Source organism: Mirounga leonina, unplaced genomic scaffold (assembly GCF_011800145.1).
Source record: "Mirounga leonina isolate KUSES-001 unplaced genomic scaffold, KU_Mleo_1.0 Mir_170, whole genome shotgun sequence".
Classification (NCBI taxonomy): domain Eukaryota; kingdom Metazoa; phylum Chordata; class Mammalia; order Carnivora; family Phocidae; genus Mirounga; species Mirounga leonina.
This window is the reverse complement of record NW_023270433.1, coordinates 17,198,138-17,215,428: the sequence shown is the minus strand read 5'-3', so window position 1 is coordinate 17,215,428 and position 17,291 is coordinate 17,198,138. Positions and strand designations below refer to the sequence as shown.

Below are 17,291 nucleotides of genomic sequence, written 5' to 3'. Positions count from 1 at the left end.
CATTTATGTATAATGTCGTTTATGACATTATAGATTGTCATTTACCCCCTCTCCTATTCACCCTTCCCTGCACTACTATGATACCCCTTCCTCCAGGAAGCCCCTCTGACTGCTCAGGACAGCTCCCTCCTCTGGGGTACCGCTGCCCCACTATTGCATAGAACTTACCCCAATGTAAGGATGTCACTGTCTGCTTGTCCATCCACCCTCCCTGTGAGTTCCTTCATGGCAGGGAGGGCCTGGCTTCATTCCCTCAGCATCCCCAGCCCAGGGCCTGGCACAGCCCAAGTCCTCAATAACATGTGCTGAATTACCCCAAGCCCCCTGGCTGCCCGGGGAGGGGGGCAGTCCTCACCTGCTGAGAGAGTGATGGTGCTGAGCTTCACACGATAGAGGTTGCTTCGGACCCGCCATTGCTGCACCATAGGGTAACCCATGGCCTCGTCATACCTGACGTCCCCTGGAGGACAGAAGGGGAAGGTCAGGGGAGGCCAGCATTTAGAGAACACTCACCAAAACTGGGCTCTGAGTAATGGCCACTGTTTCTAAATAGGCAGAGGCTCAGCCTTAGCATGCAGGCTCTCACTGGAACCAACAGCTTTATCCGGACCTGCCTCCAGGCCTCTTCCTGGCCTTTGATCTCAGCCCCCATCCTTTTTCTCTTCCCAACAGCTTGCAAGCAAGCCAAAGTAGATTTAGGATTCCACTTAACCCTGCAGGCAACTTGCCATGGGTCATTAGGCAGCTCTGTGCCTCAGTTTCCCCATCTGATACCATGGCTACCTGTGCTGACATTACTTCACAGGCGCATTGTGATACTCAAATAAGGCAACAGAAATGGAAGTCTTGCGGTGACCTAGCAATGCTGTACAGACTGGGGGGTCAGCAAACCACAGCCCATCCTGCATATACTGCCCTATGGCGGCTTTCGCACAATGACCACGGAGATGAGCGGCTGCCTGCAGGGCCTAGCACATTTATGATCCGGCCCTTTGTGTTTGCTGACCCATGTGGACCACTGTTTCCTAACATGGAAACATGGGATGTGCATAAGGATCTCATGAGATACCTGCACACACACAGAAAAGCCCACATTTCAAGTAAGACTGAGTTAAATGAAGTTAGACAAGATTTTTAAAAATCTGTATAATTTCTTAGCACCTTGACTAGATTAATATGCATTCTAAAGCTCTATGAAGGTAGCAGTGTATAGCATTTTGCAAACTTTTACGACCGAGGAATCCCATTTTTCCAGAGGGTTCACTGAAACTCATGTTCCATAGAATGCATTTTGGGAAACACAGGTATAGACAAAGAATAAACAAAGACAAAAACAACACAATGTTAGCAAGCGGTAATTCTGAGTGGTGGGTGTATAAAAGATTCTTGTTTCCTGATTTATATTCGTCTGCATTTTCTAAATTTTCTGCTGTAAGCATTGAAAACTCTTTGTCTACAATCAGGAAGAAATACATGGAAAAGAAATGCTAGTCACATCAGCAGTTAATATTATTGTTGTTATGTATCCTCTGCAAATGGCAGACACATTTTCTGTCCTTTTCTCTTGTCCCCTGGTGAGGAGGCACTTAAAGAGATATTTGATACCAAGATAAAAATGAGAATCTCATTGGAACAAATGACTTCTTCCTGGACATTACTGCAGTATTAAAGTTGTCCGTTACTGTCAGCTTGTTTTTTTTCTTCCCCTCCTTAGCCTTTTCAGGAATAACATTATTTTTTTTAGAAGCTTTCATTTTAAAGTAAAATATTCATGATCTCCAAATATATGTCTACTGGAGCGAGGTTGTTTTGTTATACATATGTCCTCTCTGTTTATCTGCTCTGCCTGTCCTGTCCTTCCTCTGGAGAGGTTTGGAAGGGAAGGAGAACGGGTCAGGGAGGAAGGACAGGCCGTTGTTTTGAGTCAGGGAGGAGAAACCAGTTTGCACAGCAAAACCAGACACTTGCGGCCAAGCGGCCTCTGCCCCATCCTTTGTGCTCGTCCTGATTCACAGCAGGCTTGAAATGGGTGTTGGAAACTGGGGCCCATCCTCAAGAGAGGGAGGCAGAGCATTCTGATGCAGGCTGTGGATGCAGTTCATTCACTGGGTGGCATGATATCCAAAAGAAAAAAAAATGCTACCTCTTTTGATTACCAAGACATGTATAAAGCCATCATCTTTGCCCCTCACACCCCATAACTGGTCAGCCTTCTGCCCTTCACTTCTCTCCATCCCTGGTCCTTCCTGGATTCCAGGCTGGAATATAAGCTCCTCCCGTGGAATGTCAGCTTCTTGAGGTCGAGGCCATGGTCTTTATTATTCTCACTCCTGCAGAGCCTAGAACAGAGCCTGTTACATAATAATAGGCTCCCAACAAATGCTGATTTCCTGGCTCACCTACTCACCTGCATCCTATTCCCCATCATAAGCCCATCCCTAGTCCTTACTCATCCTTGACTCCCATCTTACCTGACTCTATCCTAGATCTCTACCAAAGATTAGGGGTAAAATGAGGCTCTGCAATGGAGGGAGGTATTTTTCCTGGTAATTACTTTTTTTTTTAAATTCTAGAAATGTAACAGTTTCCTTATTAGGATGCCTCCAAAGATCCTCAAATCAAAACAAATAATCCTAACAATTTGAACCACTAATACAGAACCACGATGCACCAAGCATTTTATACCCACAATCTCCAGTACTCACCCAATGCTGACAAATAATTGTGATACCCCCGATTTCAGAAGAAACTGAAGCTCAGAGGAGAAAGTGCTCAAGGATACACAAAGATCAGACACAGATCCAGGGTCCTTCCCATTAGAGCACAGCACCTCCCCATGGACCATGGTGCTATCTGTTTTAAGGGGTGGTGAGCTCCCTGTGACTGGGGGTATCCAAGAGGACTCATTACTCAGTGGGGCTATTACAGACCTGATTTCTTCATTGTTAAGGAGGATTAGACTAGATGCCCTTTACAGTCCCTGTCAGCTCTGAAATTCTGTGATCTTATGAAACTTAAGGAAGGCACAGCAGGCTTTTACAGATTCTGCAAAGCATTTTTATATCTGTGATTTCATTTGATCTACATCTGGGCCCTTTTTGAATGAGGACAGGTCAAGAAGGGGATGGAGGGTCATGGATACAGCATCAGTTTTGGGGTCAAGACCCACTGGGTTTAAATCCTGACTCGACAACAGACTAGTCATGTGGCCTTGGACTCGTTAAATGATTTTTTTAATCTGTTTCAAGGGGGACAATACCCTTGCAGGGTTACGTGGATTCAGACACGCAGGGTGCATGGCCCCTGGGAGACCCTCAACACACGTGGGTCCTCTATCCAGTTTGTGCCCCTTCACAGGAAAGGCTCGTGGAGCTTCCAAGGGCTTGCAAATGGTAGATGGGTCCTCCCTGGGGGGCGATTTCCCTCTTGGTGAGACGTCCATCACTCGTCAGGGGGACCATTCTCCCTGAGCAGTGGTTGAGATACCCAACGACTGTATCACAAAAGCAGAACCAGGGCCCTTACATCTTAGGAAAATCCCTCCACAAAGGACAGGAGAGGAACTGGGAGAAGATGAGGAGGAGCAGAAGGGCATCCTGGGTGGGACCGAAGATATGGAGCCTCGGGAGAGCCTACAGAAGGTAGCTTCCCTGTGAGGGGGAGGGGGAGGGGAATGGGGTAGGGGCGGGGAGCTGCAGAGCCAAGTGGAAAGGGCAGAAGACCTGGAGCCATGGCACCTGGTTCTCATCCTGGCAGGCGTGCCAGGGGACCTTGGGCTGGTCCTGTCCTTTCTCTGAGTCTAGATTCCTTGTCTATAAAACAGGGAAAATAATACCCACCCCACAGGATTGGAAAATAATACCCAACCCCATGTTCAAAATCAAGCTGTGTAACAAACGCTTTCAAGTAAGAGAGGCTCCTTGTTGAGGGGTCCAGTGAATTTACTTTAGAATGATTTAAAAATAAACCTAGTGAAATAAGCCAGACACAGAAAGACAAGTACTGCATGATCTTACTTTTATGTAGAATCGAAAGAGGTCGAACTCGTAAAAGCAGAGAGTAGAATGGCTGGGGGTTAGGGGAAATGGTGAGGTGTTGGTCAAAGGGTCCAAAGGTCTGGTTATGTGGAATGAAGAAGTTCTGTGGGTCTGATGCGCAGCATGGTGACCACAGTTAATATCTTTGAAATCTGCTGAGAGTCAGTCTGGCTCAGCTCAGAGTCTGGAGTCTCAGGAACCCCCTAGCTCTGCACAGCCCATAGCAGGAGCCCCCACGAGGGCAGGTCCCTTTGGCCTTCCGTCTCTCAGGAAGGAGGAGGCCTGGAGAGGCCCGTCTTGGATGTGCGGAGGGCTGACAGGCACCTGGAGAAGCCAGGTGCGGGGTCAGAGAAGCTGGGGGAGGTCCAGCGGGTGTATCTTACCAGTGAGCAGCTGGAGGTCCGGGAGGGGCTCCGAGAGGACCCCCCGGCACTGCTCCTCCACCGGCAGTGGGATCACCAACAGCCCATCGGCCAGCTGAGGGAAGTCCTTGATGAAGTTGTTCTCCCTGTGGAGAGGAGCAGAAAGACTGCCAAATGAGGGCGTGGAGGCTGCCGGGGCGGGGCGGGGGCGGGGGGCGGTTCCGGGTTGGAGGGCAGTGAGCCTGTCGTCAGCATAGAGAGACTCATGAGTGGGTGTGTGTCCTTGCTGCCATGCCCCTGGCTCCCCGGATCCCAGCTCAGAGGACAGGGTGCTAACGACAGGCTCCAGAATCTGGCAGGCTAGGGCTCGGAATCCTGGCCTGCCATGTCCTAGCTGTGCAGTCTGGAGGAAACTCCGGCTCCACTCAGAACGTCAGTCTCCTTGCTATAAAGTGAGATCTCGGGGTAGTTGTAAACACTTAATGGGATAAAGCTGCCAATTGCTTAAGACACAGTCTGATGCTCTACAAACTATATATTTGGCAGCTAAACATCCCCTTGCATAAGCCATGACAATGGTGAGCCAGAATGTGAGGGAACTGAGAAGAGCATGGAGTGCTTGGAGAAAAAGGGCAGGAAGGCTTGAAAGAATGAGTGGGTGTTCAAGTGGAAAGGTCCTAAGGGATCTTTTGCATCAGATTCCTCCTTTTACAGATAGGGAAACTGAGGCCTAGAGAAGGGGAACGACTTTCTCCGAGATCCCGCCCCCCTCCCCCCAGGCTAGTGCTCTTTCTCCTGCCCTAATCTCTTCAGAGGTCTCTATTCCTTTCCTGTAGGGCCATCCCAGGGAACTGTTTCCAAGACAGTCCTTTGGGGTGACCTCAGGGGACTGAACCCCAAACAATGGTAGTCTTTAGGGCAGGTGGGGTAGTAACAGTGCATAACATGGAGGTAGGCTTCAATCTTTTACAAAACAGACCTGCCTCCAAATAGAACAGCCTGCCAGGAGAGGTGGTGAGCTTCCCGTTCCTGAGAGTGTGCAAGCAGGGAATTGGACAGCCATTGGTACAGATGGTATTGGAGGCATCTCCATATTAACATCTCACTTTTGAGATTCTCTCATATTCAGAGACCCTCAGAATTTGATACCCTAATTACAATCTGGAGAGGAGGAGGAGGGAAAGGAGAAGAACAAAGGGAGGTGGGTATTTATCACTACATTGTGCCCCCTGGAATAGGCAAACTTGAAATGAAAATCAGAAAGAGGAAAACAAAAGCAGGGAATGCCAAAGCAATGCCTTTGGAGACTGGATCTCAGGGCCGTTCAGAAACAGCTGTGTAAATGTTATGGGGGCCTGGGTCCCTTCCTGTCTGTACTCTATGTTCCGCGGTGTGCACCTCCCCCAGGCACCTGTGAAGCCCCCCATTGACGCACGCATTTAGTGAACAGCTCCCCTGTGTCTTGACCCCTGAGCACCCTGGAGTCCAGAGGAAGAGCCATTATCCCCATCTTCATCATCACCATCATCTCTTACAAAGTTTCAGATCCTTATCATTTGCTAGGGTCTGGTTAAGCACTTTGCATACATTTTCTCATTTAGTCTTCACAGCAAGATAGCTATGATTATATTCTTTTTGCAGATGATAAAACATGTGGTTCAGAGTTCAGAGGTGGTACAGGGTTAAGAGGTGGTGAGTGTTGGAATTTGCACCCAGTTCTGCTGATTGCACACTCGGTTTGAGGGACTACATTTCCTCCTGTCTCTCTTGTGAGGTTGGCCGGTGGGGATACAGATCTTGCCACAAAGCTACGGCCCTGCCCTCGTCAGCTGAACATACACTCTGTGTGGAGCCCTGAGCTGGATCTAGGGATTCAGCGAGGCTAGATCCTCCCCTGGTCCTCTAGATCTTCCCAGCCTACGGGGGGAGAAACAAATTAGCCATGCAGAACAGTCAGTGGGGCCCAGCCACCAGGAATACCGGGTGGGCTGGCTGCTTCTGGGACCCTTCCCTGTGAGACCCAAGCACCTGTTTCATGGGCAGGTAAGGGCAGGCTCTGAAGACCGGGCCCCGGTTCTGCCCACAGCACACCCCAGCTGCATAACCTGGAGCAGACCACTCAAACCTCAATTTTCTCATCAGTAAGATGAGGATTATAAAAGCTGTTCAGTCTGCCTTAATGAAATATCATTATTGTGATGATAAGAATAGCCTTTTCTTGAGCACCTACTATGCACCAGGCATTGTTCCAGGTACTGTACATCCGTCCCCTCCCAACCCTGTGAAGTAGGTGCTGTTAAGACCCTCAGTTTAGAGGTTGAACAGATGAAGCACAATGCGACTGGAGATCCCAGCTGGTCTGGCCCCAAAGCTCTGCTCAGGTGCAGGGCGCTGTCAAAGCCAAAAGGGCAGGAGCACCCATGGGTGTGCTGAGCCCGGACAGACCGCAGCTGAGAGAAGGAGCCCGCTGCTCATTCCGACCAGACCACACCAGGTGCTCTGTTCTCCACAGGGCTTCCCCAGGAGTGCAGCTGGGTGCCTTCCCTCAGCCAATGGGGAAGTAGAGGCTCTGAGGGGAGCAGCGCCTTCCTGGACTGGCACAGAGTGCATTTGGGAAGAGGGATCTGAGAGCATGCTTATGTTTTTTCACTTTACCATCCGGGGGTCTCCATTTCACACCTTCTCTGCCACCGCTTTTAAAGACAGAGCTGCCCCCTTCACCCCCCTATCCCTCTGCCTTCTGGTTAAGCCAGGCTTCACTCGGTGGGTAAATCTGGCCCCAGATGGATAATGGGAGGAGCGCAGTGGGCAACCTCAGGATGGCGGGGGGCCTGGCTCATGATGCCCGTCTTGTTGGAAGAAGGTTCTCACCCTGACCTTTCAGGAAGCAGGGAGGATCCCGAGGAAACGCTTGAGAAGGAGGCGAAAGACGTAGGGGTGGGAGTTCGCAAGCCAGTGTGAAGGCTGGGAGGGAGGGAGGCAGGGGCGAAGCAGGGGGTGGCAAGACAGCAAGACTGAGGACGGTCCCTCAGGACCCAGCCCTTCGGCGGCCGCCTGGGGACGGTCATGAGTCCTGCAGGGCCGCTGCCAGCAGAGGGCGCCCAGGGCCTTCGCATCGACCGGCTCTCTGGGGAGGTAACAACACAGAGGGGAAGGGCAGCTGCTGGGAAGGTTCCACAGGGCCCAGAACCTCAGACAGAACCCAGACTGCAGCCTCAGAATCCACCCACCTGGAAAAGGGATGCAGGAGGCTGGCGGGGTGCTGGCTAAATACAGTTGGTGGAAAGCGAATTCCGATTCTCAGAGCTTGTGTGTACGTGTGTGTGGAAAAAATTGTAACTAATCCTAATAACAGGAAGACAGGAAGAAGAATGAGTGATATTTATTTATCGATCATCTTGTTCATCATCAGCTATATCCTAGACAGGATGTGTGTGTGTGCGTGTGTGTGCGTGTGCATGTGTGTGTGATTTTAACCGCACGGGAACTCTAAGGGACAGCTACCATTATTATTCCCATTTTGTAAATAGAGAAAAGGGCACCCGGAGGGGTTAAGGAACTTGTCTAGCTGAGGTCCGCAGTTAGGAAGTTACAGTGGCCAAGACCACTCGCAGCCAATGGGGCTCCTAGCTTAGTGCCCGGCACTCAGTAAGCACCTGTTCAAGGGATCAATCCCAAGTCTGTGCTCCTGATCACTGACATCACCTGAGACGGGGCGGTTCTGTTGTTCCCTGCCAGAGTGGGTGTGCTCTGTGCCCACAACTGCATGTCGTGTTTCAAAGAGTGACAGGGCCCCGGTTTATGTAGACAAACATCTCCCCCAAAATATCCATGAAAAGAGTTCAAGCTCCGTTGATATTCTATGAAAACGATTCATCACATTTTTAAAAAGCAGATGCTAGGCTCCGGGGACTCGGGAGAACTCTGGGAGTATGAGGTCTCATTCATTCCACAGACATTGATTTGGGTCTCCCATGTCGCAGGGGTTGCTTTGCACGCTGGGGACACAGCAACAGACAGAGAAGTGCCTCCATTCACGAGGACCGGGGAGAACGCAAGCAACGTAGCAGGGTCTGCAAGGCCTTCGAGATCTAGCCCCTGCCTGTTCTCCTGCCTCATGTTTTGAGCCCCTGTCCCCTGGTTCTCCAGCTGCACTGATTGCTCTTAAGTTCCCCTTGTAGGGCATGCCCGCTTCTTCCAAAGGGCCCTCTCTCCGGAAAGCCCTCACCCCTGCCCCCTGCACCTGGCCATGGCCTACTTATCATTCAGACCACACGTTACTTCCCTGCCTTTGAGAAATCTGCCCAGGACTGGTTCTCCTGCTACGCTCTGCTTTTGCTTCCACGAAGAGCTTCCCAGCTCCTAACTGTAGAGGTGCTCAAGGCGACCCTGTAGGATAGTACCTTGCCCACTAAACTGTGAGCTCCATGGGGGCCAAGACTGTGCCTCTTTGACTGCCGCCTCCCCAGGGCCTAGCACGGTGCAAACTACATACAAAGTGAGTGCTCAGTGAACACGGGACCTAAGGGATATTGGGAATTGGGGTCTAAAATTTTAGCTCTTCCACACGGAGCTTCAAACCCTACTTTCTTCCTCTTCCTAAGTGCACAGGCACCCGGGCTCCCATGGAGCTCAGCTAGGAGCCAGGGGCCCCAGGCCCCCTGAGGTGGCAGGGACCAGATGGGAAAGGGTGATCCCTCTAAGCAGGGGTTGGTCAGACCTCCCACTCTTGATGAACACTGTGTCCGTGTGTGCATTCACGCTGGGGCCAAGAAGCAGGGGATGGGGTGGGGTGAGGAACACCAGCAGGAAGCAAGAGCCCAGTTAAAAACCACCTCCTCTTCCATGTCATCATCCCAATTTTCCCCAGTTGGAATAAAATCTTCCTATCACTTTTCCCTCATGCATCTTGTCCGTGATTAGATCCCAGAAGTGGCCTTGGGGTCTGGTGGTAGAAAAGGCAAGTGCTCAGAAGTCCTTCAGACATGGTCCAAATGCTGCCTGACTTTGGGGAGGTCACTTACATTTTAGGAACCTTAGTGACCTCACCTGCAAAATGGGAGTAATGAGTTTGGGACTTCAAGGGGTTGGGAGGAGGATTCATGTGAAGTTCTCTTTAGTGATGGTCCCAATTCCTGAATCCCACACTAGATCCTGAATCTCTTCGTGAGCCTCAGAGAACCCAAGACAGTGCCTACTCAGTAGAAGCCCCCTAAGCATCTGTTCAGTTGTGTGCAGAGGTGAGAGGCAGGCCTCCTCAGCCTCCATGCCACCTGCACCTAACCTCTAAGTGACTCAAACCTACAGAGCATTTCCACGGAGGATGCACCTTGTCTAGCTTCATGCTCATCAGCCATGCTGACAAGAAGGACAAGCAAGGGAAACTGGGCTCCTCCACCACCCTCCCCCCACCTCCTCAGGTCTTCCCTCCCTCCTGTCCCAATTTAAGAATATGTGTGAGTGTTTTGGATACATTAATACACAGTCACCAGCATGCAAGAGCCGATCACCCCTCAGCTCAGGGGAAATTAGCATTTAAATTGAGGTATTTCAGGGAAGTAAATCATCCCAGAGTCAGCCAGCACTGTCTGCAGGCTTTCTTAGGGGACGGAAGGCTGGGAGTTGGGGGCTGCAAGCTGTTGAGTCTGCAGGGAGTGGCCTACTGTCCCTGGCTCTCCCTAGGCTGCCCAAAGCCTCCTCAAAGGGTGGCCATAAACCCCCAACACCAATGAGGACACCTCTCCCGGTTTAAACTGTGCCCCATCCTTCACCTGCAAGTAAACTGAGCCTTTCTGCCAAGTGAGAGCAGCGTCTTTGGCTGAGATGTGGTTTCCTCTATGACCAATGAGCTGGGACACCTGGTCTCATCTGGGCTCAGTCACTGTCTCATTGGGGGGGTCTGAAGAAGACACTCCCCACCCCTGGGACTGGGAGGGGTGAACAGCTGGTACAAAATATTTGGGTTTCTCTGAAGCCCAGATTGACAGGTATTGGGCTCTATGCTATAGCCATTCTGTAGGTGCTGGAGTCACAGAGACTGGTGTTTAAACCGATGCTGATACCTGTCCATGGCTACTCTCAAGTCCTGCTCTTCTCTGGAAGCAGTTAGAAACTGTGTTCTCTTGTGATCTGCTTCTTAATTACAGGTCTTTGTTTACATTCTCGGCTCAAGCGCTAGACTTAGGCATTCCTGCATTCAGGCATTCATTCATTCATTCATTCACTCGAGTATCCAATAAATCTTTATTATTATGTACCAGGCCTTGGGAATACAATGACAAAATAGACGTTCTCTGTCCTCAAGCTCCCCATAGCCTAGTAGGAGATACCCGTGTACAAATGCTTCTATGTATGTGTGCAAATGTGTGCAAGGTGAATAATGGTTTTGAAAAGGTTAAAATAAAGCATTTTTCATTCTCCATAAATCATATTTGTCTATGGCACTCCACCCACTAAGTCAAAAGGATTCATCCCTCAGGTAGAAGGACAGATACCATCTAGAGAAGAAAGGGGGTCACTGCCCAGCTTTGCATCTCAAAGCTGACTTTGTAGTGTCTTGAGCTAGGTAAGAGTTTCGAAAGCCGGCCTGTGCCGGAAGTGAAGGTCCCCTTACATATCAAAGCCAGGCCTGGCTGACTCAGATCATAGCGTCTTATTTTAATGCACGGATGACCTCGGGGGAGTTCCCACCAGACAGGGAAAGGGAGGAGAAAAACCTTTCTTTCTGCCACCAGGGCTGGGAGGGATTGCTGAGGAGAGAATGCTAGGGGGCCAGGAGCTCAGACTCAAGGGTCAACAATGTCTTCCTGGACTATTGGAAGTCAGCACCCCCTCCCCATCCACCCCAGCCTCGAGGGCAGCATCTACAAATGCTTAAGATACTAACAAGGGTTTGGGAAAAGTCGCAGGGCAGGTGAGCAGGAACACTGGGGGCTGCCGCCCCAGAAGATCCGGGATTAGTCTGGGGATCTGGGGAGCCCCTTTATCCAACAAGCCAATGGGAGCTCCCGTGAGAGGGAAGCAGGAGGTGAGCAAGAGACTGGCAGAAGTCAGCCTCCAATTCCTGCACCCACGGGGTAGAGAGAAGAAAGCTGACAAGACATCCTAGCGTACCCCCCTGCCCCCTAGCATACCCCCCTGCCCCCATGGAAGCAGGGATGGGGAAGGCTCCCTGAGATTAGAACAAGGGGGGTTCATAATGTTGGGACCTTTTGACTTTGGACTTTGGTAGTGGATTCCAGCACATAGCCCTTCTCAAAAGACTACCCAAGACCATCCACATCCTAATGGATTGCCAATGCTAGGGGGCTCAGAGCCAAGCTCAAGTAAGGAATCACATAGTGACCCCAACAAGGATCCAGTAGGCCACGTTTATACCAAAGTCCTTCTGCTATCTGCAGCATGTGTACCCTCAGGCCAAGTGGAGGTGAGGGAGCTGCTCCGTGGGGAAAAGACAGGGTTGGTTGATGAGGAGTTCAACTTTGAACAGACTAAATAGTTTCCCTAAAGAGGATGCTCTGTATCCTTAATTGGCAATTTGAAATACTTTTTTTTTGCTATCAGTGGAATGGAAACTTGAGGAAAAGATTTTATCAGCAGTAGAAAATTCAGAAGACTACAGTGTTTTGCATAACTGAGTTGTAGTCGGGGGGAAAAAAAGTTTGAATCTTCAACTGTTTAAAGAGATGGTACAGGTTTGAGTGATAAAGTTTAAGAATTGAAAAAAAAAAAGTTTAAGTTTCATAGGGGAGGTGCAGAGACCAAGGGGCACTTAACACAGACTGGGCAGGGTGGGAAGGCTGCTTGGAGGAGGTGAGCCTTGGCTGATTGGGAGAGGTTATCCAGGGAAAGAGCAAGGAAAGAAGGTGGGAGTGGGGTCCAGGCAGAAAGAATAGCATGTGCAAAAGTCCAAAGTGGTGTGTGTGTGTGTGTGTGTGTGTGTGTGTGTGGGAGAGAGAGAGAGAGAGAGAGAGAAGATGGAACTCTCAAATGGCACATTCTCGAAATTGAAAGAAGTTAAGATTCAAGATGTAAAGGCATTGATAAAAAACAAAGATGGGCTGGAGAGGGGCAGGTAGTGAGATCAGATCTTCTTTTTTTTTTTTTTTTAAGATTTTATTTATTGGGCGCCTGGGTGGCTCAGTTGGTTAAGCGACTGCCTTCAGCTCAGGTCATGATCCTGGAGTCCCGGGATCGAGTCCCGCATCGGGCTCCCTGCTCAGCGGGGAGTCTGCTTCTCCCTCTGACCCTCCCCCCTCTCGTGTTCTCTCTCTCTCTCATTCTCTCTCTCAAATAAATAAATAAAATCTTTAAAAAAACAAAAACAAACAAAAAGATTCTATTTATTTATTTGACAGAGAGAGACACAGGGAGAGAGGGAACACAAGCAGGGGGAGTGGGACAGGGAGAAGCAGGCTTCCTGCAGAGTGGGGAGCCCGGTGCGAGGCTCGATGCGGGGCTCCATCCCAGGACCCTGGGATCATGACTTGAGCCGAAGTCAGATGCTTAACGACTGAGCCACCCAGGCGCCCCCGAGAGATCCGATCTTACGAGTCTTCAAAGTGATGCTAAGGAACACAGGCTTTCTTCTGAGGACAAGGAGACCCCCACGGCAGGGTTTTCAGCAGGAAAGCAATACTATCTGACCAGAGCTTTAGAGCCTGGACACAGAGTGGAGGGTGAGCCGGAAAAGGAACAAGGCTGGAGGGAGGGAGACCAGTTGTGGGATTTTGCAGCAACCCAGACCAGCATGGTGGAGCAGCGGTATGATGGAATATTGAGAAGAGACACAGATTTGAGAGAGACCCAGCGAGGAGGCCCTGCTGTCCTCTGGTCCCCATCATCTGCTGCGTGCGGTAGGAGTGGAGGCAGTCATGAGCTATGTCAGCAGGTTAACTCCGGGGCCCACCTCCCCTTACAGTTAAGCCCCAGAGCTCTCCGGACACCCCTGTTTTCACCTGCCATGGCCAGAGAGCAGACTGCTATGTCTTGGCCCATAGGACATTCTTGCCTTTTTCCTGCACCTGCCGGCTGGCAGTCCATCTCAGCTCAGCTGCTACGTGTGAGACTCACAGGAAGACTGCCAGATCTCCCTAAAATCCCCAGCATTTCATGCAAGCTCAACCACCTCCAGAGGGAGGCTCCCAGGGCCGCCATCTCCTGCTTGGCAGGATACAGTTCATGACTCCCATGCTCCGGGCTGTTTCACCGATCACGGGTGCAAAGTTGCTTTGCTGACTCTGCAGTGGCCCATTCTTATCTCAGCTGAGGCTCACAACAAGGATGCAAGAGGAGACAAAGACAGAGGGCAGAGAAGTGACTTATGTAAAGGCCTCCGGGTTTGCAAGACCGGAACAGGCTACACATCCATATTCTTGATTTCCAGCCCAGAGCGGCTTCCAACTGGCATGTTCTGGAGGATCAGTAAGAAGGGCCACGTTAACCTGCCTGACCCCCTCTGTCTGACCTGGGGGGGCTCCTTCAAAGCCGGGGCTGCATTTGATTCTTTGCAACCTCCTCTGAGCCCTCTTGAGGGCCCGGCAGAGAGACTTCATGGTGTCATCTTCTCTGGAAGGTATCCCTGAGCCCCTTCTTTGGAAGGGGATCCTGCTTCCACGTACTTGACTTTGGCCCTGACCACAGCCTCTAGAAGGTGTGGTTGTCCTCCGCATGCCTGTTTCCCATTCCAAGCTCTGTAGTTCTCAGTTGCAGGGAACTATTTGGCCGATTACCCTCTGAGCCTTCCTCCTCTCTTCCTTCCCCCTTCCACTTTAAGGATCTGTAGGATTATATTAGGTCCACCTGGACAATCCAGGTGATAATCTCTTTATCTCAAAATCAGCAACTGTATTTCTACCTACACACTTAATCACCTTTGCCCCATAAGGTAATTTATTCACAGGGTCCGGGGATTAAAATATGGACATCTGGGGAACATTATTCTGCCTACCACACTCCATTCCTACCCCCCCCCCCCGGAATATCTTTGCTGATGCCTCTCCTTTCATTTGGGGGTTTGAGGCCCCTTCTCTCTTCCTATTCTGGCATTTTCACATTGGACTGTTGGTCCTGGTCACACACTGACTCCCTTGCTGGACCGAGGGCACTTGAAGGCAAGGACCATGTCTGTCTTATTTGCTGCTGTACATCCAGCCTTGACCCAGTGGCTGAAACACACACTAGGGCTCAGTAAGCACTTATTCAATGAATGAATGAATCAGTGAATGAATGTCTCCTAGCTGAATGGATATGTACGAGAGACACCCCATCCAGCTGCGGTACTGCAATCTCCTTTCTGTGCAGCCTGAGTCATAGCCTCATTCAGGTCTCCCTCCCTATCCACCTACCCCCCCTCTTCTCTCGTTATCTAGTATCAGAATAATAAGCATCATTTATAAGCTAATATCTCCTGATTCTTTACAATGTACTAGGCATCAGTCTAAGGGTTTTATCTCATTTCACACAGCAATCCTGGGAGCTAAGTACTCTTCTTCTAATGTTTTTTTGTTTTTGTTTTTGTTTTGATAAGGGAGCTGAAGAATAAAGAGATTAATAAGTGCACAAAACTAGTAAGCTGGACTTTGAACAATTAAATTCCATGTTCTTAAAGACTATGCAAAAAGATGCTAGTAATGTTTAATTTTGCCCCTCAATGCAATGCTGAAAAGTAAAAGTTGACTCACTGAAAATTCCAGTGCTGCCTGAATGTGCCAGATGGATGCCCACATTAATAACGGTAACTGCTCTTTATTGAATACATGCCATGCGTTAGGTGCTCGGCAGGATTTGTTTCTCACTTTTTTTGCCATAGACTGAATGTCTGTGTCCCAGCCCCCTAACTCCACATGTTGAAACCTAATGCCCACTGTGATGGTATCTGGAGGTGGGGCCTTTGGGAGGGGATTAGGTCATGAGAGTGGGATGAATGCCCTTAGGAAAGAGGCCCCAGTCGTCCCCTCCACCAAGTGAGGAAAAGTGCCATCTATGAACCAGGGAACAGATCCTCAGCAGACACTGAATCTGCCAGCGCCCGGAACTTGGGCTTCCCAGCCTCCAGAGCTCGGAGAAATAACATGTTCGTGGCTTAAGCCACGCAGTTGATGGTATTTTGTTAGAGCAACCCCACCAGACTGAGACATTTCTAACATCTTGCAAAGTCCTCATTATGATCTCAATGATGGAGGTGAGGAATCTCAGTCTCAGTGAGGTGAGGTCACTTCCCTAGGCTCACACGCAGTGAGGGCATCAGTGACACCCCACCACCCCCCAGCCGTGTACATACTTCCTCCTGCCCCGCCCTCACGTGTCTGCAGGGGTGCGTGAACACACGGGCATGCGCACTCACACACGTACACCGTGCGGCCCGGCTTACACATTGCACACGCCTTCCGTCTCTAAATGCAAAACCACCTCCACCAGCCTCACCAAACTCACTTAAGCATTCCAGGCATGGCTGCTACCAACTCTTGCCCTGGCAATTGCAATCCCTGAAATTGAAGGAAATTGCAGGCTAGAGAAACACTATCTTCTCTTCATCCCCTTCGCCCTCGGTCTCCTTGCCTGCTGTGTCAGCACAGGGACCCCTCATCGTGTCCTGATGCCGGGAACAGGCCCGATCGCTGTCGCTGGGGCCTCTGGAGCTGCTCGCTGAACTTCTCCCACCAGTTCTCAAGGGAAGGAGTCAAAGGCCCCGAGAGGCTGGGGTGGCAAAAGTTTGACACCACTAGGCCCCATCTCTGCTTTTCAGATGCTATACTGAGATCTGAAGAGGAGAATTAGCCTGGCCCCACATCCGCCAGGCAGAGATGCGGACGTACAAGCTGCCTCGGAACCCAGATCTGTAGGGTCTGAGTGAGGAAGAAGCATCCCTTGGTCCGAGGTGGCGGCTGAGCCTCTGAGCCGAGACGGCTGGCTCTCTGCAGCCACAGGACCCTGCTGCACGCTGAGGTTACACCCCCTCCGTTCCAGAAGGGTCTAGCTGCTTATGTGATAGCAGTCAAAGACAGAAGCCAATATCCCTGCACCTTTAAAACCATTTCAACTGCAATTAGGATCTTCAGATTCTGGTGTTCGGGGCCTTCTCTGTTCCCAGGGCACCCCGACCCCCACACCTCCATTCACGTCTGTCTCAAGGGCCTAGCTTAACAGCAGACACAGAATAAGTGCACTAAAGCCCTTGCTGAATGGGTCCAAGGGTCGACCAGGGACTCTCCCTGAATCCTGGCGTGTGTTCTCACCATTCCTCACGTACCCCCCAGTCCTGCCCCGGACAGGGAGCCAGCTCTGTGAGGCTGTGCCGATAATTTGCTGGGTGGCCTTCAGCAAGTCCCTTCCCAACTCTGGGGGTCTTTTAAGCCCTGGGGTCATTTCTTTGATGAAAATAGGTGTCCCCAAATGGCTCTAGCACGGAAGGCTAAGAAGGAGTTCTGGAGAGGGGGAGCCCTGTTCCCCGGGGGCACTCTGTGTCTCCTTTCTCACCTTGGAAGCGATCTTGTGGCCATGCACACCTGAGTTGACCTCGTGGATCCAACTCCCATCCCCTACGTGGCTCTGCTTGGACAGAACGTTGAACCTTCCCAGGGCCTCTGTTTGCTCATCAGGAAAATGGGAATCATAGTCATCCTAGCCTCACATGCTTGTTGTAAAGAGTGAAAGAGCCCATAATCCGAACTGCTTAGAAGGCCTGACAAGAACAGGCTCTTGATAAATGGTAGCTTATTATTGCTGTGGAGCAGTTTTATTTAACATTCTTGAAGAGCCTGTCTTGATTAGGAGAAAGGGAGATGCAAATTTTAGAGCTGGGATGGACCTCAAATTCTTTTCTTTTCCTCTTCCCAGGCAGCAGATACAGCTTGTCCAAGTCACATGATAGGACTATAATGAGAACCCAGGA

At 50.5% G+C, this 17,291-nt stretch overlaps 1 protein-coding gene across 3 annotated transcripts in view; it reads right to left on the bottom strand.

Annotated features, from left to right (window-relative positions):
* The window catches only part of ASTN2 (astrotactin 2), an 868,677-nt gene that overhangs the window by 237,349 nt on the left and 614,037 nt on the right, over positions 1-17,291 (bottom strand). For all 3 annotated transcript variants that reach the window (XM_035015962.1, XM_035015963.1, XM_035015965.1), the window contains 2 exons: positions 4,421-4,545; positions 356-460 (listed from right to left, as the gene is read on the bottom strand). In XM_035015962.1, coding sequence (XP_034871853.1) covers positions 356-460; positions 4,421-4,545 — 230 coding nt within the window. The remainder of the gene's footprint in view (positions 1-355; positions 461-4,420; positions 4,546-17,291) is intronic.